Below are 25,332 nucleotides of genomic sequence, written 5' to 3'. Positions count from 1 at the left end.
TTCAAATCAAATAACATTTATTTGTTCTCACTACATATTAACATCCTTGAGGCGATGGTTGATTTCCATGTGATCCACCAAGTAACCATGATGGTCTCGGTGCTAAAATTAAAAGATAACAAACACAACAATAGTCGTGTGTTTAATAATTACGACATGTCATTTAATTTAATATTACTGTTATACTGAATGATGGAGATTAAGTATAAAAATAATAAATGTCGTCTTCTCTTACAACCAGCACTTTAAAGAAAACTGTGATGTTATATATTAAGCAGAGTACGTTTTTAAACATTTAGTTTATTGTTTAATTGGTAAGATGTATACTTTGATGTGAGTTGGTATAATTTAATGCACATTTGATAGTAAAATTAAATATGAAAATTCTTTTGTTAGCGGATGAATTATTAAAAACAGATATCCATGATATAAATGTCAATGAGACAAGTATTCAGCAATCTCCAAATATTATAGGCCACGAACAACGAGCAACATCCATAATATAGTGTATAAAGCTATTAAAAGCCCCGACTGCGACTGCGTCTTTTATACAGATGAGATGTTAAGCTAGCTTTAAAACTAGGTTTAATCCACCATTTTCGACATATGAAAATGCCCATTTCAAGTCAGGAATATGACAGTTGTTATCCATTAGTTTGATATGAACTTTTGATTTTCCAATTTGATTAGGGATTTTCCTTTTTGAAGTTCCCTCGGAGATCAGAGCTTTTGTGTTTTTACTTTTTGACATTGCAAAATGTGAAAATCAATGACCGGATTTAGTATTGTATAAGAATGTTTATATTTCAAAATTGCTTGTTTACAAATTAAAATGTAATTAAACATAACATTTCAGAGTATTCGATAGAAACCTATCTATTACTAAGGATCGTGAGTTGACTTCGATATGTCTTTTCATTTTTGTCGTCATCTTTCCATCGCATTGGCGTATTCCACAACCTATTTTTATCCTAAATGGGGTAATTGCAGGAATTTCTCAATGTTTAATTAAGTTTCACTTACTGACAAATGGCGGTCCTACATGATAACGAGGCCCAGTCTGACCCGGAAGTATAGGTGTAGTTAGATGATTACTTTTAACAAATGTTGTCAGCGCACATCGAGTCCGGAAATCTGCATATGGTAGTTTAGGAAAGTTGAAATCGTTTGTAGAATTTGACTGAAATGATAGTTACAATATATGATGGCGTTTGATTTTTAGCTCACCTGGCCCAAAAAGCCAAGTGAGCTTTTCCCATCAATTTGCGTCCGTCGTCCGTCGTCGTGCGTCGTCCGTCGTCGTTAACTTTTACAAAAATCTTCTTCTCTGAAACTACGGGCCAAATTTCACCAAACTAGGCCACAATCATCATTGGGGTATCTAGTTTAAAAAAATGTGTCCGGTGACCCGGCCAACTAACCAAGATGGACGACATGGCTAAAAATAGAACATAGGGGTAAAATACAGTTTTTGGCTAATAACTCAAAAACCAAAGCATTTAGAGCAAATCTGACCGGAGTAAAATTGTTTATCAGGTCAAGATCTATCTGCCCTGAAATTTTCAGATGAATCGGACAACCCATTGTTGGGTTGCTGCCCCTGAATTGGTTATTTTAAGGAAATTTTGCTGTTTTTGTTATTATCTTGAATATTATTATAGATAGAGATAAACTGTAAACAGCAATAATGTTCAGCAAAGTAAGATTTACAAATAAGTCTAATGACCGAAATGGTCAGTTGATCCCTTTAGGAGTTATTGCCCTTTATAGTCAATTTTTAACCATTTTTCGTAAATCTTAGTAATCTTTTACAAAAATCTTCTCCTCTGAAACTATAGGGCCAAATTAAACCAAACTTGACCACAATCATCATTGGGGTATCTTGTTTAAAAAATGTGTGGCGTGACCCGGCCAACCAACCAAGATGGCCGCCACGGCTAAAAATAGAATATAGGGGTAAAATTAAGTTTTTAGCTTATAACTCAAAAACCAAAGCATTTAAAGTAAATCTGACATAAGTAAAATTGTTTATCAGGTCAAGATCTATCTGCCCTGAAATTTTCAGATGAATCAGACAACCCGTTGTTGGGTTGCTGCCCCTGAATTGGTAATTTGTTATGAAATTTTGCTGTTTTTTGTTATAATCTTGCATATTATTATAGATAGAGATAAACTGTAAAAAGCAATAAATGTCGGCAAAGTAAGATCTACAAATAAGTCAATATGACCGAAATGGTCAGTTGATCCCTTTAGGAGTTATTGCCCTTTATAGTCAATATTTAACCATTTTTCGTAAATCTTAGTTATCTTTTACAAAAATCTTCTCCTCTGAGACTACTGGGCCAAGTTCATTATAGATAAAGATAATTGTAAGCAACAAGACTGTTCAGTAAAGTAAGATAGTAAGATGTACAAACACATCACCATCACCAAAACACAATTTTGTCATGAATCCATCTGCGTCCTTTGTTTAATATTCACATAGACCAAGGTGAGCGACACAGGCTCTTTAGAGCCTCTAGTTTTGTAATTCAGAGATTCTGTTATACCGATGTTTTCCTGTTAAACATGTTATAGTTGATGTGTTTCTCTCTGTTTTAGTTTTATACCCGGATGTGTGTTTTTTTCTTAATCGAATTTTGACTATTAAACAGCGGGATGTCACTGTTGTTTTTAGTTATTACATTACTATTGTGGAATACATATTTCTTTGCATTACTAGTAACATCTTTTTTTCTTTCACTGTTAACTCTTAAATTTACGACTACAAGAGGAGAAAGATACCACATCATGCACATGGACATTCACACTAATAGACAAAAACAAATTGACCATGCAATGGCACATAAGAAAAAAAGACAAACAGACAAATATTGGTACACAAAACACAACATAGAAAAATACAGCTAAGGTAATCCATGCCTGAGGTAGAAAAGCCTTAAATGATATCAATTGAATGTAAGTATATCATTCTCAAAGGAATGCAATTGTGTTTTAACCAGCCACTTTATGCAATGTGCGTATTTTACCACCGACCACACAAAGGAATGTTAACTTACTATTATGTTGGAATGGACATCAAACCATGCAGGTTTGTGTGGATCCCACTTCACTGTGTATTGCTTTCCAGAATTGTAAAAGATATTCTTATATATTTGGTTACCTAAAAACCAATTACCATTGCTAAATTATTTATTATCTCATTTGTACGAATTCTGCGTTCATTTGTAATTGTGTTAAACAAAAGTTTCTGCCTTATTATAAAAACTTGTGTTGCATAGATTAAACAATTTTAATTATAGATATAAGAAGATGTGGTATGAGTGCCAATGAGACAACGCTTCATCCAAGTCACAATTTGTAAATGAAAAACCATTATAAGTCACAGTATGGTCTTCGATACTTAGCCTTTGTTCACACCGAACAGTAAGCTATAATGTGCCCCAGAAAATGACTACTGTAACCCATCTTATTTTTGCGTTTGGAATTTCAAGTCGATGTCGCGGCGATTTAATTTCGCGATCTCAAATTTACTTAATGTAGTTCAGTAACGAAAAATCCATTCGCTACGATTTATAATCGCGATATTTTTCTTTTCGTGAAAGGCGCGAAAATAGTATATTATTTACATATTTTGAGTGTAAGGAGCGCTGTTCTCGATTTACCATCATCATGTCATGAACATTTAAAAATGAGTTCTTTCAAAGAAGTAAAAAGTACGAAGAAAAGAAAACATAAAAACAATAGCTAGCTTAATCTTAGGTCAATGTTGACTTTGTTATTTGAACCTTAGTTTCTCAATGCATGCATTTTAAATTGTGATAGTTATAACAGAAATACATGGATCTCACAAACTAGTTCCAGAAGAGGGGCGAAAGATACCAGAGGGACAGTCAAACTCATCAATCGAAAATAAACTGACAACGCCATGGCTAAAAATAAAAAAGACAAACACAAACAATAGTACACATTACATAACATAGAAAATTAAAGAATAAGCATTACGAACCCCTCATGATCAACGATTTTGAATTATGCTGGTTTTTACAGTCCTATGGGGGCCTTGAAAAAAAAACTTCCTAAACTTAAACTTTGACTCTAAATTATCATGTTTGAATTGTGTTGACAATTAGATACTCTTCTATCAATATAAGACTCCAAAATAATAAAATCTGAAAAGTGATAAATATAACAGTAACTAATGGGCCTAACAAAATGTTTTTCAAAACCTTGCGGTTCACAGTAACGCACAAAGAGGAACACATTCAATTGTATTTCATTCTTTTATTGTTGGTCAAATGTAAGAACAAAAAACGACATTTTATAGTCTAGAAACTTCGGGATATTAAATTCAAACGACAGCAACTATCAAATGTACGATAAACTAGAAAACATTAAACTAATCGTTGACCCCACAGCGTTTATATATATATATATATATAGGAAAATGTGGATGTTTTGCCTAAGATACAACCAAAATAACTTTGAATCCAAATTCATAATGAGCTGCAAATTTCTGCAAAATTTTTATTGAAATGCTGTTCTTCGTTTTTACCCATTTACTTGTCTTGGATAATTTCAATCGCTATGGCAACTTGTTCGATACTTTTAATCACAAAGACAAATTCACACAACTTTTATCAATTTATAGACCCTTTTTGTTTTTGCATTAAATGTTGTAATTTAAACGACAAGACTTTCAATTGTACGTTTGAGAATCTAAAGAACCATGTGCAGTTTTATTGTTCGTACCCCAAAATAATGTAACGTCATTGGTTGAATTTTCGTTGTTTATGACTTTTTAACCAAACACGACGTTTTGGTGTACATTTACGAAAATATTTCCCAGGATGAACTAAATTCTGAAACGGCGAATTGAAGAAACGCAGATAAAAATATTGGTAATATACGTGGACTACCTCGTGGTTCCTCAGGATGCTCAATGAGAATGTTTACAAGGTTGGGGTACTTCGACGTCCATAGTGTGTCCTTATATGGTAGTTTCTGTAACCAATGAAAAAGGATTATACATAGTTGTAAAGGAAGTAAGGGAGATCTGTAAAAGTTTGCATTCATAACTTTAAAAGTTGTTCCAATTTTTACTACGGTTCATACACAAAGTCGAGTATCGGTAGTTTTCTATATTTATGTTAAGAGAACAGTATAAGATAACACAGTATGAGATGATATATTTAGATCATGCAAGTCGAGCTTCACGTACTATTCAATATTTGAAATCAAATTTAACATAAATTCAAATGTAAGGTCAGAACTGTAAAATCATAGTCATCCAATGAACAACATCCATATACATAACAAATCTTAATAGTTAAGGGATTCTGACTAATCGACGTCTTGTCAATTCGTTAAATGATTGTTAGTATTTGATTGCTTTTTGAGTAAGTCAGGAGGGTAGTAATAGGGGTACCTTCATGACGTATAACGGTAAAAATTCTTGCCAAATGACGTTAAACGTAATTTTTAGTGTATGACGATAAAATGTATACTTTCTTTAGACGATAAAGAAATCAGCTGAATTTGACCAATCATGCCATTTTTTTTCCAAAAATAGCGGTAACGATAATTGTGCAGACATCTGACGAATCACAATAAGGATATTTTGAGGAATCGCCGTAAAATGTTATCCAATTTGACGCTAACGGTAGCCGAAAATGACTGTTTGACGACTGACGGTAAACGGCATTACCACCCTTAGTCAGGGCACATATACATGATGTGGATGACTTGAAAAAGGAAAACATTTAAGAAATACACAGCAGTTTGCCATTGGAACTCGTAGGGACTAAAATGATCTCCTGTCTTTTATTCCTGAAATGAAAATTTGAACTTACGTTAAGGATGTTCATTAAAGATTTGTCGTTTCTATGAGCAGAACCTCTGCCATCAACTTGGATGGAGAACTTGGTTGAATTATAGAAGATGTTATCTCGAACTATGTTATCGCGTCCTCCACCAATATTTAAATGGCCAGCGTTCTAAAAATAGATTTGTAAACATGTATTAATCAAGTCATAATGTCTACACATGGTCTAGTTTTCACATTCTCCATCAATAATCAAATTTTTCAGCGTTCTAAAGAAAGATATTAGAACATTTTTATCAAAACTATTGTTCAATTGAATGGTTAGTGTTTAAATGAATCCTATGTAAAATGTGTTCAGATCTAAGTGGTTATGCATTTCACCAGTGTGTCCAAGTGCAAAGGTCGGCCAATATAAGGTAATATAAGAGCCATTTGATATTTTTTAATTTCTATTCATACACATAAGAAGCTGTGGAATGAGTGCAAATCTCCATCCAAGTCACGATTTATAAAATTGATCCATTTAATATCAAAGTACGTTCTTCTGTGCTGACATGAAATATCATTGATATGGTCATATTTATAAATTAACTGTTTACAAAACTTTGAATTTTTGAAATTATAAGGCTTTTCTACCTCCGGAATAGATTACCTTAGCTGTATTTGGCAAAACTTGAAGACATTTTAACCTATTTGGATTCGAGCGTCACTGATGAGTCTTTTGTAGACGAAACGCGCGCCTGGCGTAATTACAAAATTTAATCCTGGTATCGGTGATGAGTTGATCTTTATACGATACTATTGCTTTGTAATCGATCTAATAATCTCATCATAGATGCTAGGATTAAACTTTTGTACGACAGATACGTGTTTCGTCTATTTATTAAGACTAAATAGTGACGCTTGATTAAAACTAGAGGCTCTCAAGAGCCTGTGTCGCTCACCTTGGCCTATGTGCATGTTATACAATGGACACAGATAAATTCATGACAAAAATTGTGTTTTGGTGATCATGATGTGTTTGTAGATCTTACTTTACTGGACATTCTTCTTGCTACAAACATCTCTATCTATAATGAACTTGGCCCAGTAATTACAGTGGAAAATATTTTCTAAAAATTTACAAAATTTTACAAAAATTTACAAAATTTTACAAAAATTTACAAAAATTTATGAAAATTGTTAAATAATGACTATAAAGGGCAATAACTCCTTTAGGGGTAAACTAAAAAATTTGGTCATGTTGACTTATTTGTAGATCTTACTTTGCTGAACATTATTGCTGTTTACAGTTTATCTCTATCTTTTATAATATTCAAGATAATAACCAAAAACTGCAAAATTTCCTTAAAATTACTAATTCTGGGGCAGCAACCCAACAACAGGTTGTCTGTTTTGTCAGATAGATCTTTACCTCATAAACAATTATAATCATTATCAGATTTTCTCTAAATGCTTTGGTTTCAGAGATATAAGCCAAAATCTACATTTCGCCACTATGTACTATTTTAGCCATGGCGGCCATCTTGGCTAGTTGGCAGGGTCATGCCACACATTTTTAAAACTATATAACAAAATGATGATTGTGACCAAGTTAAGTTATATTTGGCCCAGTAGTTTCAGAGGAGAAGATTTTTTAAAAGAATACTAAAATTTAAAAAAAATGGTAAAAAATTGACTATATAGGGCAATAACTCCTTAATGGGTCAACTGACAATGTTGATCATGAAACTTATTTGTAGATCTTACTTTGCTGAACATTATTGCTGTTTACAGTTTATCTCTATCTTTAATAATATTCAAGATAATAAGCAAAAACTGCAAAATTTCCTTAAAATTGATAATTCAGGGGCAGCAACACAACAACCGGTTGTCCGATTTATCTGAAAATTTCAGGGCAAATAGATCTTGACCTAATAAACACTTTTACCCCACGTCAGATTTGCTCTAAATGCTTTGGTTTTTTAGTTATAAGCCAAAAACTGCATTTTACCCCTATGTTCTATTTTAGCCATGGCGGCCATCTTGTTTGGTTGGCCAGGTCACGCCACACATTTTTTAAACTAGATACCCCAAAGATGATTGTGGCCAAGTTTGGATTAATTTGACCCTGTAGTTTCAGAGGAGAAAATTTTTGTAAAAGTTAACAACGACGGACGACGACGACGACGACGACGGACGACGGACACCAAGTGATGGGAAAAGCTCACATGGCACTTTGTGAAAAAAAGGTCAAACAAAGTCAGAGCATTAAACCGTGAAAATCGCTTCGGACGCATAAAATTATTTAACGTATTGTTTTCAATTTTGGCTGGTGGACTATCATTCCCCGAGAGTATCATCAGCTCAGAAGTCAGTACTTCGGTACCGATATGATTTATAACAAACCTTTTCTGAAATTATTTGTTGATAAATTTTGAAATTAAAAAAAGAATCTAAGGTTTCAATTACCTCAGGCAAAGTTGACCTTAGATGAATTTGGCTATTTGTTTTAGGTATTTTTTTGTCATATAGCTCTTCAACTGTTTTGTTACTTGTACATCCCTTGGATATCACATGTTTTGCTATTAGCGTTCCTGATGAAGGAAAATCAGGAAAAGTGCCTCGGACGCATGCAATTATTAAAAGTGTTGTTTTCAATTTCTTAAACCCAAAATTCCGAATCATTTTTTCATATAAAACCACGATAATCTAGCTATTACTTGTGTAGACTATCCTCTATATTTTGCAAAAGAATCAGATTTTTTAAAGTAAATATTTAGTTACATGTATGACCATATCAATGACAATAATTCTGTCCCGTAAGATTCGTGCTATGTGGAACGGAACATTGTCTATAAAATTCCAACATAACACCAAAACTGTTAGGTCGCATGAGAATGCAAGATATGCTTTCTTTTGTCCTACACTAACATACTGCAGCAAACGAGTTTCTGCAAATTCGTATCTAAGAAGTAGACAATTTCTGTCAAATTTACATGGCAGAAAAGTTTGAAGACAGATCAATTAAAAAATGTGCTAACAATCGTTGGGGATTTATAATTTTGCTGCTGCCTCGTATTAATGAGATTACAAACGTTTAAGTTAAAGCCATGTAACAGTCTGTTTTCTCACTAACCTTTCAATTGATCTTTTTTTGTAGTCTGTAAGGTTTGACCTTCATACAACATGTCAATTTAATATTTTATGCTTATAAAGTCTACAGGATCTTACGTTATAGACACGTTTTTCTCCACCAGTACACTTGAATATTGGTCATCTAACATCACACCTCGGACATCAGCTCCATAGTAATATTGTAGATTGTGATGAATGTGGTTGTATCGAATAACTGAACCTCGCTGCAGGCAAAATATAGATTCATTGACTAATTGATAGCCATTTAGTAAATGTTAAGTGTTCGATATAACATATAAAAGAAGTTGCCCGTAAAATCACGGTACAATTGTGGAAGTGTTGTCAGAAATGGAGTGGACATAGTAATAGGTTGGACACAGGAAGGATAAGGACATGTTTAATACATTTTATTCTATGTCTTTAAATAGATGAAAATAAAATACATAATACAATAGACCTCATTCATCTCGGTATATATTGAATATTATAAGAAATTTGTGGCAAGGTGAGATTTCAGTAGTCAATGACCTTCTTAACTCAACAACCATAAGAGTTACACGACATTACCGAAACGCATTTGAATGATACACATTGAACAAAAATCGACTGAGCATGTGCAAAAACGTATAAGACACGGGTCGATAACGATCTATTAATTTGGATATTTTCTAAAACAAAATGGTGTTTTCTGTGGGGGAAAAATGTTCAAAGATAAATCCAAGAAGTGCAAAACACTACAATTTCGGTTGTATCACAAATATTTCCGACGTTGTATAATTTCAGAGGAGTTGTGGCTCATTAAAATTGATCTCTTACTTAAGTAATATGAATATTTAGAAAAAAACCAAATAACGGTTATCTAATTATTACTTTTTTTTAAAGAAAATGAATGGTAGCTCTTTCTTATGTCACATAACAATGTCATATGTGCATAAGTTGTTTACGTCTATCATAACCTCACACACAAATCACAAATTTATCGATTCTCTTATTGATTGCCATACAAGTTAGACGTTTAGCTAGCAATAAAACCAGGTTAAATCAATAATCTTCTACATATTAAAATGACTTTACAAAGTCAGATATGTGACAGTTGTTGTCCTTTTGTTTGATGTGTAAGAGCGTTTGATTTTGTCGTTTGATACGGGACTTTCCGTTTCAAAATTTCCTCGGAGTTCAGTATTTTTGTGATTCTATTCTTATAATACATAATACTCATCCTGAGTAAAACGTTTCAAGTTGCACTTATATACTAAGGAATGTACTGCTCTTCGTTGAATATATATATATTAAACATATTATGGCATATGACAGTTGTTGTCCGTTTGTTCGATGTGTCAGAGCTTTTGATTTTGCCATTTGATAACAAAGTCTGTAGATACATCACAATCACATTAAACATATAGTTAATTCATGTATTCAACACTGATACATTGAATAGTGGCCTTATATGTCAGATGCCCAACCCCAAATTACCACACTTCACAATCATTTAAGTTAAAACATATCTCAATGTCTCTAATCAATTAAGTAGTTCCACTATGCATCACGTTATCCTATCTTCCAGCATATTACAATCACGTGACTTTTAACTAATCTTTATCGCGATGGCAATTCGCCTTTTGAAAATCAAAAGGACTACGGGTAATCTCATTGTTCTTACACCAAAAGGAAAATAACGTTACGTCATTGGTTCAATTTCCATTTTTACAACATTTTAAACCAATCACAACGTTTTGGTCTACGATTTTGAAAATATATCCCAGAATGCAATAGATTCTGTAACGGCGATCTTTTAAACATAAGGCTCTATCAGGTTATAAACTTACAGCAGCCCAATCTTTTCCAGAGTGTATCGCTCCACAGTCACTCGAATTCATACAGTTCTCAAAAACATTGTTATATTGAATGCTATGGTCGTTTCCCTGCAAGTCGTACAAATACACGAAGTTACACCGATAATGTCGTATATCGAGACATCGTATTTGTAAAAACAAGTTGATTGAGATTATAGTCCGTTTGACTTCTATAAATCTTCAAAAAATAATTCTTAAAAATTCATTTTTAAAGATAAATAATTTTTTTCTTCATGTATGTTAATGTATGATATATACGAACTCTGACAATGAATATCATAATTTTAAACCTATAATCAAGAAAGTTACTCATTAGGTCTCTATGTTACTTCAATTTATTTTAATATAAAATACTCAATGGAGTACGTATGAGTAGTGTAACAGCCTTCCATTCAAAACAAAAACATTAGACATGTGCTCTTAACCTGTTTCATTGTACCATGTGACTTTACTCATTTAAATAACTCTGGTCATGTGTGCATGCTTTTGTATTTCTCATTGAATACAGAAATCTCAATAATCAAACACATCAAACTTAAAAAATAATTTACCGTCCATCTTATTGCAGTATATTGTCCCCTATATATTATATTATGTTCGATGTGACCACCAACGCCATCTAGTGTTATGGCATTGGCATCAGACGAAGTCACCCGACTAAAAAAGGATATTTCGCTGTCAATTATGAAATTGTTTGACGACGTCAGAGTTGGTCTATCACCACCTAAAGTACAAGATAAACACACATTAAAGTTTAGCTGCTAATTCAATCTGTTACACGTATAAGTCATGACGAGACTATTGTGTTCAAATGATTAGGCGGAGGGTTTTGCTGATGCAATGATATTATCAAGTATTTATAAGGTAGAACGTATCAAATGTTAATTGCACACGCCATCACCGTCAAGTAGATAGCTCTTTGATATGACATTCTATATTCGTATTTTAGTATCAACTTATAACCTTGTAAAGTTACACCGCCGTCACCGTCATGTAGATAACTCTTTAGCATGACATTCTACAATCGTGTCTACGTATGAACTAACCTTATAACGTTACACAGCCGTCATCGTCATGTAGATAACTTTTTGATAAGACATACTACCATGGGATCTACGTATCAACTTACCTTATAATGTTACACCGCCGTGACCGTCATGTAGATAACTCTATGATATGAGATTCTACAATCGTATTAGAGTATCAGCTTATTACCTCATAATGTTACACCGCAGTCGCCGTCATGTAAATAACTTTTTGGTATGACATTCTAAAATCGTATTACGTATCAACTAACCTTATAATGTTACACCGTCGACACCGACATGTAGATAAGCCTTGATATGACATTCTACAATCAGTTCTACGTATGAACCAACCTTGTAATGTTACACCGTCGACACCGTCATGTAGATAGCCCTTTGATATGACATTCTACAATGGAACCAACCTTATAATGTTACACCTTCATTACCATCGTGTAGATAACTTTATGATATGACATTCTACAATCGGTTCTACGTATCAACTTATCTTATAATATAACACCGACATCACCTTCATGTAGATAACTCTTTGATATGATAATCGGTTCTATGTATCAACTTACCTTGTAATATTGCACCGCCGTCACCGTCATGTAGATAACTTTTTGATATAACATTCTACAATCGGTTCTACGTATCAACTCACCTTACAATGTTACACCGCCGTCACCGTCATGTAGAAAACTCTTTGATATGACAATCAGTTCTATGCATCAACTTACCTTGCAATATTACACTGTCGTCACCATTATGTAGATAACACTTTGATAAAACATTCTACAATCGGTTCTACGTATCGAATCACCTTGAAATGTTACACCGCCGTCATCGTCATGTAGATAGCTCTTTGATATAACATTCTACAAACGGTTCTATGTATCAACTCACCTTGTAATGTTACACCACCATCACCGTCATGTAGATAACTCTTTGGTATGACAAAATTTCTACCATCGGTTCTACTTATCAACTTACCTTGTAATGTTACACCGCCATCACCGTCATGTGGATAACTCTTTGATATGACATGCTACAATCGGATCTTCGTATCAACTTATCTTATAATGTTACACCGCAATCACCGTGATGTAGATAACTCTTTGATATAACATACTTCAACCAGTTGTATGTATGATCTTACCTTGTAATGTAACACCACCATCACCGTCATGTAGATAACTCTTTGATATAACAAAATTTCTACAATCCTTTCTGCAGTACACATTATACGATCCTGTAAAAAGAGATGTTTTTCTCTGTTTGATGTTTTGTTGACTTGTACCTTATATCCATGATATTACCTTTTGAAATAAAGGGCAATTGACTCAAGACGGACATTCAAACTTATAGATCGAAAACAAACTGACAACACCCGGGCTTTAAGGCAAAGGACAAACAGACACACAATAGAAAACAGACACAATATAGAAAACTAAAGACTAAGCAACACGAACCCCATCAAAAATTGGGGTGATCTCAGGTGCTCCGAAAGGGCAAACAGATCCTGCTCTACAGATAAAAACTTCCACGTCGTTTTTTCTCTGTTTGATAGCTGTCGATCTAACAACGGCTTTCAATTTCTATATTAGTATATATGCATCTAAAATAATTTCTTTTCGAACAAGACAATTTCCTATTTGTTGACGTTACACACAAAAAAACAGCAACACTTCTAAATGTATTGCATTTCATTTCACTAGTAAATAATTGTTCATGTTCTATGAATTAGCACATACTTAGCACTACAATGATTGTTTTTAATTATTATTGTTGTTTTGAATTATTCTATCATTATTGGTACAATCAGTATCCATTATTTTCTATTAAAAATGGAGGTAACTCAAATTCATCTTCTTTGATATTCCAATTTAAGTGTACGGAATCTATTTTAAAAATGCAGAGACGTATACCTTTCCCCGAACTTTTACCTTGGGAGTTAAATTTTTTCGAGGACATTTTGTATAGACATGAGGAACCCAGGTGACACTATTTAGAGAAAAACTCTCTTTTTTTTAAACATATATTCTAAATTACCTGTATTCCTTATTTCCATACTCTGAATCGTGATATTTGAAGAATCCTGTGCTTGGATTCCAAAATGCCGGCATGCTTCCAAAATGAAATTCTCAAAAACAACATTTGATGTGTATCTGGTTAGCCTGTAATTTAAATATATTAGAAGTAACGAAATTTTGTAACAAACACGTCTTCTGATTTGGCCGTTGAAATAATTTTACCGTTTTTACATAAGTATTTCCTTGAAAATGGAATTTAGAATAAATGGTGAGCACTTTAAGTTTACACGCTACACCGGTTAATCAGTGTTCAACACTTTTTGTTGTTATTTTTCATAGACAGACAAATATTACAGTCGTTCCTTAATTATACTATATTATTAATTAACTACACTGTTATTGGACTTAATATGATGAAAACTGCCTATGCAATATAAGGTGTAAACTCGGCCAATATAGATTTTTTTCTGTATTGGCCGAGTTATTCTATATTGGCCGAGTTGACACAAATACAGGATTTTGAAACGCCTAATTTTTATATCGAAAGTCACGATAAACACAAACTGAAAGTAAACAGTTGTTTGGAAGACGCAGTTTTCATTTAGTCATCATAAACATGCTGTAAATTTCAGTATGGTATATATTTCAGGCTAAAGACGGTCACATTAATCTAAAAAGGATTTTGAAAGCAGACGATGGAATTATTTCAGGTTTGGGGAACGAGTAGATTATCGCAAAGTTCATTTCTTGGCGACCTCATAATTTAACGATGGTACAAATACTTCCGTTCACTTTTATTTTGTAAACTGTCATTTATTTTTAAACCCGAACCAGGCATATGCATTCTATATTTATGCAAATATTCGTTCTTTGGTGATTTGACTTATGGATAGTTGTATCACTTTCAACTCCTACATTATTTTTTTTTAATTTGCTGCATAACAATAAAAAAAAGTTTCTGCATAACACGTGCAATGGCAGTACCTTCCCAATTAGTATTTATGTGTTGTGTTAAATTAAAACTGTAACACTTCATAGTGACTGGAAAGGGTAAAAAAATTCATTAGATGAGAAAATGCTGAAGACACCTGGAAACAGCACCAGATCATTATATATTGCATCTAATAAAAAGAAACTGAGGTTTGGATAGTTCTACTTCAAGGTAAAGATATTTATCTCTTGTGAAATGAAATTAAAAAAATGTTGTAACACTGTAGTTAATTAATAAAGATACTATTACGTGTATTTCTGTATTGGCCTTTTTATTGGTCCGAGGCCAGCTTTATTGGCCTTCGGCTTCGCCTCAGGCCAATACAGCAAGCCTCGGACCAATAACAAGGCCAATACAGAAATACTTACGTAATAATATCATATTACTGTAAAAAAAACAAACTCACCTTTAACAAATAGGACATTAAGTTGAAAATTAAATCCCCTGACTTATAGAAACAGACAACCCCATACCCCTTTTCACCCATTGTAAAACCAAACCAAAACAACAGCACAAAAAAAAGCCAGGGAAAGGGAAACATTTTACACAACTTTACAGTCAGCTCATTTGAATCTGATAAAATATTGGAAATGAACCAAGAAACAAGAGTTGTTCTGAATTTGCATTCAATATAGGAGCACTACTTGTCCATGGCTTTTTCCTTACTATTTACTGTTTGTATTGAATTAAAAAAGTTGAATACCAGGGATGACACGTTTTGTACCTACACACTACACATATAGACCATCAGCAATGGAATTGACCTATATCAAAATTCTAAATAAACGTAGAAAACTCACTGTATACATGTATTTATCATTGAACCATATATCACGTCGTTACTGCTGTAGAGTCCTTTAGAAAATGCCGGCCATAAATACAACATTCCTGTAGTTCTGTCAATAAAATATTCTCCCTACAAAAATAGAAAATTAGTTATTTAACAAATTATATCGTAATTATCAAAAATCAGACACCAACCAAATTGTTGCTTTTTCCAAGTAATAAAACACTTGCTCTAAGGTTTTTATTTCCTAAATAATTTTCATTTGAGAAACATAACTTTTCCGTCGCTTCTTTTTCACAGAAACTTAGAATCAACAACACGAACAACTCGATTGCAGAATTCCATGGCAACCATACCTGCTTTATTACAGAATAAAATAAGAAGAATTTTGGTTCATAAAGATTCCAAAATTATATATAGTATCAACCCTGAATAACTATAAATACTTCGAGCAGTGGTCTTTAATTATATTGATGTCACTTGTTGAAACAGGTGTAACATTGTAATTATATTGATATCTAAGGTCGATACAGGTGTGAGATTGAATAATTTAATATATACTATTTTCTTTGCAAAGCTTTGAATTAATTTGTTTTTTAGTTAATCTTAGTTTTTGGTAACAAGTGAAATATAACGGGAATATGAATACATAACAAAAAAATCGATTTCAAAATATTAACAAAAGAAGTGAACATTATAGATCCCAACTCAGCATGATAAAACAAGAATGTGTCCAAAGTACACGGATGCCCCACTCGCACTATCCTTTTCCATGTTCCATGGACCGTGAAATTGGGTAATTATCTAATTTGGCATTAAAATTAGACAGATCATATCATAAGCAACAAGTGTACTAAGTTTCAAGTTGATTGGACTTCAGCTTCATCAAAAACTACCTTGACCAAAACACTTTAACCTGAAACTCCCACTTTCATTTTCTATGTTCAGTGGACCGTGAAATTGGGGTCAAAAGTCTAATTTGGCTTAAAAATTAGAAAGATCATCTCATAAGCAACAAGTGTACTAAGTTTCAAGTTGATTGGACTTCAGCTTCATCAAAAACTACCTTGACCAAAAACTTTAACCTGGACGGACGAACGGAACCACAGACGGACGGACGGACGGACGAACGGAGCCACAGACCAGAAAACATAATGCCCCTCTACTATCGTAGGTGGGGCATAAAAAACCTCCCCGCTCCCTCCAAAAAAGTATTGATATCAAAATAGCATTCGATTTGCACCTAATGAATACAAATAAACCATCCACATCAAAACGATTGAGACTTACACATACCAGTGAGGTTAACCTATATGAATACTAAAATACCACTATGATATAAAGGACTATTCTTCCTGAAAAGATTGATACCAACATCAATCAACTAAATTACCCTAATAGTGTCCAATATACAATGCTGATAACATGAAACTCTCCATAAAATAGAATACCAAAATATTTAAATAAAAAAGCAGGTCACTTACAGGTTCATCAATTTCATCTAAAATGTTGATAAATCTGAAGTATCCTCCACCAGGGTGCGTTTGTCCTAAAATAATTAATTCAATACGTTAGATGTAAAGTGGTGTTTTCATTGTCTTTAAATAGTTTTCAAGGCTTATAATTTAAATGCCAGGCATGCGTTTCATCTACATGACTCATTAGTGACGTTCAAATCAAAACAGTTAGATAGCCAAAATAAGTACAAAATTAAAGAGCATTGAGGACCACAAATTCCAAAACGTTGTGCCAAATACGGCTAAGGTTATCTATGCATGAAATAAGAAAATCCTTAGTATTCGAATAACTCCTACTTTTGCAAACAGTAAATTTATAACTTAAGCCATGACATTGTTAGCAATATAACTTGAAACAACAACAAGCGTTATGTTTATATTATTAGTGGTACTCAAATAAAAACAGTTGGAATGCCAAATTCGATATGAGATGTTAAAACAGAAAATTCCGAAAATTACTTGTCATAAGTTACTGATTGCATTTTTATTTAAAACTTTGCATTCTTATTTACTAATCCTGTGTAATTATATCAACACCTTCTAATAACGACTTGCTTGATTTCTGCGATCGGTATTAACATCAACAACAACAACGAAAAACAGTAAACATCGTAGAATTTTCACACCTACTGAAAAATACTTCAAAACTATGTGTATTTAGCCATTAAAATAAATTCTTCCAACGGATATAATTAAAAACATCTTGCGAATTCTTAGAAACTAATGAGCATGTACAATTAAAAAAAATGGTAAAGACAAGATGGTGAACATTAATCATACAATCGACAGTACTAATTCAGGTTTATGTCTAATTAATATTATAGAATGTGTATGTTAGCTATAATCAATGTTAAGATCAATACAATATTTTGCATTGTTAGATCGATAACTCTAAAGAATAACTTTATTCAAAGAATCAATAGTTTATAATATAGTTGTTTTTGTATGATATAAAATCGTCAAAAAATCTTTAAGGGTGCAGAAATTCTAAATAATTAGGATCGTTCTTGGTGTATTTGGTGTATATACAATGATACCTGCTCTCAAGCCGAAATGTGTTGGTTGCGCCAGTGAAATTGTTTTATGTGGAACATCTATTGTTTTGATAGGGACAGCCTTATCTGCCCAGCTTTGGTACCTGTAATACAAATATGATAATAAATAATCTTCCAAAGCAACATGTTAACTTCACATTCTCTATAGACAATTTTATTATTTTTATTACCTACTTTTGACAACTTTTTGCAACGTGTTTAGCCATTTTTATTTCACATGCAGCCGTGAAAAGTGTTCGTTATTCACCTTGTGTCGTGAAATCGGTGAACAGATCAACGTGCAAGACATTTTTAATTGTTCGTTCATCGTAAAATGGAAATCTTATTTCGCGTTCGTCCGTGCAGCTATCCACCTTTAGGTCCCTCAGTAAACATAACCTCGTATCTTCCGTATAAAACAGCATGTGTAAAAGGAGACAACCCTAATAACATAAGAAATATATTGTATTTTTGATAACACGAAATACAAATGGTTTCACGTGTAGCACCGGCATTCTAAAATATACACATCAAATGTTGTTAATTGTAAAGTCTCTAGGAGAAGAAATAATACTACAAGAACAAAACGCACAATAGAAACAATATCTCTTTCTATTTGCACATATCATATTCCTGCAGATCAGGCTGACACGTTCTCTAAGTATCATTGATAAATACCAGTAACCATAAACCCAGATATCCGACTGATTGGCCCATTTCTTTGGTCTGTCACTATTATACTGGAACACTGTACTGTATCTCTGTCCTGATGGGACGTTTGTTATATTTATAAAGCCCTGTAAGAAAAATATGGTAAATCATAAAACAATCCGAATTTTAAAAGCTGCAAACCTATATTGACGATCAATGTTCCTTTTTTTTTAATGTTTTCGAATACCTTCAAAAATTACAATAACTACACTAATATACTAAAGGCAAGCTAGCTTAAGCGATCCTTTTATAAAGTAACAATAGTCCTCAAAGGTACCAGGACTATAATTTAATACGCCAGACGCGAGTTTCGTCTACATTAGTGTTATTTTCAACAGGAATAGTATCAGCGCTATAAAAATTGTAAATATATTTTCTACTTTCATTATTATTTGCATGTAAAAGTTCTTTTAGATATGCAATCATCTGTCCGACATTCAAATACCTTTAATTCATTATTGGATTTCGTCAACAGTACTTACGTAATTCGGCCATCTGGAAAGAGTTAAAGGAAACCCATTCTCAAATATTTCTAAAGGAGCCTGCCGCAATATGTATTTTCCATATGGTACTATCTGTCCTATGTCAGTTAAACCAGCGTCTGATAGTTTGGTTTGCAATACCTTGAATAAATTGAATAACTGAATAAATGGTTTAGAAATAGATAAGAATAAACAACAACCAACAAAAAAAAAATTTAAAATATTTACGATATGAACGAAGAAATGTAGAAACACTAAAAATTCCTTCGTTTCATTTTCAGTTTGACGGCAATCAGTGTTATCTTTCAAGACAAAGCATAATTCGCCCGTTTCAGGAACAACACAAATCTGTAGTTTAAGACCCATAAGAAATACCTATACAGAAAAACACGATGGCCTCATTTTATTTCAAACGGACACCAATAACACTTTCCCCGGAAAGGCACGAAGAAGAGTAAACAAAATGCAAAATTATTTTGAAGGATTTCGAAAATGAATATGATATGTTTGTTAGAACTGAAAACAATATTTGTTAATACAGGTTATAATTAATACTCTGTCCATAAAATGCAAGAAATAAACTGTGTACAATTTCAAAATATATCTGTGTTAGGAAAAGTGGCTAAGCATTTGTTGAAAAATATAGTTTAAAACTAATGATATTATAGTTCTTCACTTTTTTCAAATTACCATGTAATCGTCTTACGATGGTGTATGCTAGGGATGGAATTCTTTTAATGCCGTTGCACCATATAAGTATCCATTTAGAGGTTATGGACAATTGCTTTCACTGGGTTTACACTGAAATACTAGTTGTTTTAATGCTTACATGTTTTTGTGCCTCTGGTGACAGTCGTTGTAAAATAGAAGGATCTGTTACTTTGGTGAAATGATTTGATGGAATTCGTTTTCCTCCAGTCTGCAATTATTAAAAGTTCTTCATTTTATAAACAGAGATTACGTTCACTAAACACCATTCAGGAAAATAGACAAAACTTAAAAAATCACTGTACATCATCTACTGTAAACCAACTTATTTTCGCGGATACTTTATTTTGTGTTTTCTAGTCCACTTTTCAGCTATTTAATTTCGAGACTTTCTATTTTACTTGATGTAGTTTTATAAGGAAAGATCCAAGTTTTACGTATTCTCGACGATTAATATTTGCGTTAATAATCTACTCGCGAAAAGTTGCTGAAATAAATCGATCGCGAAATAAGTTAGTTTACAGTATTTGATAAATAAGATTAAAGTAAAACCATCAACTGCAACAAGATCCCTTCATCAACAAAAAGCAGAATAACAACACAAACAAAAATATGTATTGATGTTTATCCATCACATATTTATTTTCGTTCATTTTTTGTACATAAAATTAGGCCGTTAGTTTTCTCGTTTGAATTGTTTTACATTGTCATTTTTGGGCCTTTTATAACTGACTATGCGCACATAATTGGAATACAATAATAATCAATTATAATGATAACGAATTCTTTGAAAATAACACTAGTTAGTAATTTGTTCATTTTTAAAATATGAAATTGTCATGAAATACTTAATAATTAATTATTACCAATATATCATACCCAACGTCCGTTCTTCCCAATTAATAAATCATAGATTTCTTTTAAAGCTAATTTTAAGTATTTATTTACATTATATATATATATAAGTACAGCATTATAAATTGAAATAATAAGGCTATGCAAATGGTTATTATTGTTTAATACTGTTCTTGAATAAGTTGGAACGAACTGGCAAGTTTTGGAAAAAGTTGGAACGAATTGTCCAAGCAATTTGGGACGAATTTGTTGGGACGAATCGGAGTTGGAACGAATCATCCAGATACCTTAATTTCTGTGTCATTTGGTCTCTTGTGGAGAGTTGTCTCATTGGCAATGATACCACATCTTTTTCTTTTATATATAAACCATCACTCTCTCCCTAGTTAAGCGTTCGGTTAAAACATATTACGCTATATTGCACGAATTTCAGTGTTTTGTTTTGTTGGTGTATATGATATATGTTATGTGTTCATTATTATGTGATGATTAAATCTGGGTTGATGGTTACTGGTATTTATCAATGATACTTAGAGAACGTGTCAGCCTGATCTGCAGGAATATGATATGTGCAAATAGAAAGAGATATTGTTTCTATTGTGCGTTTTGTTCTTGTAGTATTATTTCTACTCCTAGAGACTTTACAAGTAAAAACATTATGGCGTTAATTTAAAAGCTGACGCCTATACAGTATTGCTCTTACTTATTGTTGAAGTCCGTGCGGTGACTTATAGTTGTAAATTGTTGTATAACTTGATGACTTGTTGTGCCACATCTTGTTATACCACATCTTATTTCTATATCAACATAAAAGAGGGGTGAAAGATAATCTTATAGATCGATATTAAACTGACATCGTCATAGTTGAAAATTAAAAAGATAAATGAAGTATATGTTTTAATCAATACTTATATAGACAAGCCACTATGGACTGTTTAGACTCTCAGGAATTGATAAGAACTTATAGAGATGTAAGAATACGTAATACGTACTACGTGAACTTTCTGGTTCTGATACGCTCGTATAGTAATACGTCTATAATCATTGCGATGATTGATGATAAGCGTTGAATTAAGATCATGAAATCCCTCCATCAACTCTATCCAAATATCTAAAAAAGTCCCCTTTTAAGTTGTTCATTTTTTACGATTTCAAGCTCTTCAGTAATGATATTTTTACAGCGGGCCTATATTTGTATGTGGAATATGCATACGATAAAGTGAAAGGTTGTAGATATTACATCCCTGAGGGCAAATGTCTCTATTACCCTCTTAAAATTGAAATTCTTTGATGCAATAGGCTTGGTGAAGGTATTTAAAAGGACAAATCTAATTTAAGTTTTGAAGTTATCACATATTTGTTTTTAAAAGATCATTTATGGAGACTATTGCTTATATTGATGGCATCCAAACCCTTTAAGCATATTGCAAATGAATAATAAAAAAGTCAACCAACCTCTCTCAAATTTACATCTGTACCAAGCCATCCTATTTGGAACATGTGCTATTGTTTTGTTTAATTTTTTTTGTCCTGCATGTTCTTGCATATATTTGTACTGTAGTCCTGTCATGTTATTTTGTCCTTTTAGTTTTATATTTTACATTTCCATAATAGCGCGAGGTTTGGCTAGCCACAACACCAAGTTCAACCCACATTTTTTTCTTAAAATGTCCTGTACCAAGTCCGGGAAAGGACAGGTGTTATTTTATAGTTTGTTTCTGTGTGTGTTACAATGTCGTTGGTTTTTATGCACTTTAATGTATCTGTTGTGTCGTTGTTTTCCTCTTTTTAGTTGATGTGCTTCCTCAGTTTTAGTTTGTAATGCGGATTTTTTCTCTCAATCGATTTATGACTTTCGAACAGCGGTAGACTACTGTTGCCTTTATTAGTAAATGGTACTTGTCGTTTTTCTACTAATGTGTTGCCCTTTGGAGGACTTACTTTTTGAGCGAAAAAATCAATGGTTTTGATATACGTTCAAAATTCTGAAGATTGTAATTTAAGAATTCGGAATAGATCTTTGTGTTTACTTTTATCATAGCATCATAGTGTGTGTGTTATGTGTACTTGTGATTTCTGTTATCATTTATACACATAATTATATAATCAAAGTAAGGATTAAAAATTCTTACTTTTGTTCTGTATATCTGGTTCTGATATACGTTGTATAGCTCTGTGAAGATTCCTCATTGGATTAGAGGCATCTGTTCTAAAATCAGAATAGTAAAATAGAATTTAAGTAACTGAAATAATTTCAAGTGGTATGGAATAACACAAATTAAAGTATTTAAGAGATAACATGTTTAGCAGGTTGTATGCAGAGCTTCTATAATGGAGAGCATTGTAAATCAAAATATCTTACCCGACATTTAAATCAGAGCCAGTAGGACTGACGTACAAGTGAACATTTTGAAGTTCGGGTATTAAAAACCCACTGCTGAAATTGAAAAGACTAAAAAGTACAAGCAGATCACAAAGCATCGTTGTTTAAATCAGCTTATGGTGTTTAACCTTTATATCATGACATGTTATTAATAGCATGTACTACCATTAAGTAAGTCTTCAGATAAGACATGATAAAAACATTTAAAAGTTTAGGTCGTTGACAGTAAGTTATAGTTGGTAATAATGTAAACAAAAACGTGTAACCCGTTCAATCCTATTTCACGGCGATTTACTGTTCGATTTCTTTTTGAGGGGAGGGGGATCAATTACTCAGTTTTGATTTCTTTTACTCGGTTTTATTTTCTATTTCTTCGTATGATTTCTATTACTCGGTATAATTTGTATTACTTGGTATGATTTCTATTACTCGATATAATTTGTATAACTCGGTATGATTTCTGTTACTCGGTATGTTTTCTATAACTCGGTATGATTTCTATTACTTGGTATTATTTCTATTACTCGGTATGATTTCTATTACTCGGTATGATTTCTATTACACGGTATGATTTTTATTACTTGGTATTATTTCTATTACTCGGTATGATTTCTGTTACTCGGTATGTTTTCTATTACTCGGTATGATTTCTATTTCTTGGTATTATTTTGATTACTCGGTATGATTTCTATTACTCGGTATGATTTCTAATACTCGGTATGTTTTCTATTACTCGGTATGATTTCTATTACTCGGTATGATTTCTATTACTTGGTATTATTTCTATTACTCGGTATGATTTCTATTACTCGGTATGTTTTCTATTACTCGGTATGATTTCTATTACTCGGTATGATTTCTATTACTCGGTATTATTTCTATTACTCGGTATGATTTCTATTACTCGGTATGTTTTCTATTACTCGGTATGATTTTTATTACTCGGTATGTTTTCTATTACTCGGTATGATTTCTATTACTCGGTATGATTTCTATTACTCGGTATGATTTCTATTACTCGGTATGTTTTCTATTACTCGGTATGATTTCTATTACTCGGTATGTTTTCTATTACTCGGTATGATTTCTATTACTCGGTATGTTTTCTATTACTCGGTATGATTTCTATTACTCGGTATGATTTCTATTACTCGGTATGATTTTTATTACTTGGTACGATTTTTATAACTGGGCATGGTTTATATTACTGGGTATGATTTATGTTTTTGTTTCCATAGCTTCATTCATTCTATGATTTAAGATACTGCTAAATATTTCGGATATATATTTGATTTTGGAAATACTCGATATGCATTTGTCACCTGATTTTTGTACTACAGTTATGTATGCAAAATTTCATGGAGAGAGGCGAATGTCAGATAATGGCTTACTTAGAAGTACATCTGGAGAAAGATTTTTGACATTTTGTAAACACTGAAATGTGTACTTTAATCGATTCAATTAGTTAACGTAAAATATTATTATGTCTTCTTCAAATATGAGTATCACTTTTCTTGATATTTTGAGAAAATAATTGGATAAGTCATCAATTCAAAATAAATCCTTACCGTCCAATAAACGTATTTCATTTTGAGTACACTCTTTAAAAAAAAGTTAAAAAGTTGTCGGTAAAAAAGAACAAATCATTGCGCTGTTGCAACATATTCAAATATACAACTATTTTATATTTATCACATCAAACTCAAGTGATATGTGTCACATTAAACTCAGTCAGACACGGAAGTTTAAGCACTTGCATAATAATATTTCCTCATATTCGTAAAAATAGAATTTATTAATTTAATATTTTATTATCAGCATCTTATGTAGACACACAATACCAATATGTTTATCCTTTTCTGACAATTTAATACCAGTTCTATTTTCCTGACTTGGTACAGGACATCTTAAGAAAAATGGTGGGTTAAACCTGATATTATATATATTTTGGGTTTCTTTTCTCTTAAACCTAGTATATGATTTTGTAATTCGATTGTTTCACGGTT

The 25,332-nt window shown here is 32.4% G+C and overlaps 1 protein-coding gene across 1 annotated transcript; it reads right to left on the bottom strand.

Annotated features, from left to right (window-relative positions):
* On the bottom strand, window positions 1-23,484 carry LOC143055244 (uncharacterized). The gene is made up of 20 exons (XM_076228377.1): window positions 23,306-23,484; window positions 23,076-23,152; window positions 21,936-22,054; window positions 20,210-20,299; window positions 19,381-19,521; window positions 18,866-18,984; window positions 18,191-18,291; window positions 17,121-17,185; window positions 15,650-15,765; window positions 13,878-14,002; window positions 12,985-13,077; window positions 11,349-11,521; window positions 10,771-10,866; window positions 9,038-9,165; window positions 8,738-8,771; window positions 5,853-5,996; window positions 4,920-5,004; window positions 3,060-3,163; window positions 1,024-1,180; window positions 1-102 (listed from the first exon to the last, which is right to left on the bottom strand). Exons 1-20 carry the CDS (start codon window positions 23,422-23,424, stop codon window positions 38-40), a joined length of 2,151 nt encoding a protein of 716 aa, XP_076084492.1. The 5' UTR covers window positions 23,425-23,484; the 3' UTR covers window positions 1-37.
* Between the last annotated feature and the right edge of the window lie 1,848 nt (window positions 23,485-25,332).

This window comes from Mytilus galloprovincialis, chromosome 12 (genome assembly GCF_965363235.1).
Source record: "Mytilus galloprovincialis chromosome 12, xbMytGall1.hap1.1, whole genome shotgun sequence".
Classification (NCBI taxonomy): domain Eukaryota; kingdom Metazoa; phylum Mollusca; class Bivalvia; order Mytilida; family Mytilidae; genus Mytilus; species Mytilus galloprovincialis.
The sequence above is the reverse complement of the archived record's forward strand: the minus strand, read 5'-3'. Positions and strand labels throughout refer to the sequence as shown.

Excerpts from the sequence above, each read along its gene's own strand:
- LOC143055244 (XM_076228377.1), bottom strand. The coding sequence starts at position 23,424 with ATGCTTTGTGATCTGCTTGTACTTTTTAGTCTTTTCAATTTCAGCAGT. Across the intron at positions 14,003-15,649 it reads ATGATAAATACATGTATACA|GCTAACCAGATACACATCAA; the intron begins GTGAGTTTTCTA and ends TTTAAATTACAG. Across the intron at positions 8,772-9,037 it reads GAGAAAAACGTGTCTATAAC|ATACGAATTTGCAGAAACTC; the intron begins GTAAGATCCTGT and ends TCTACTTCTTAG.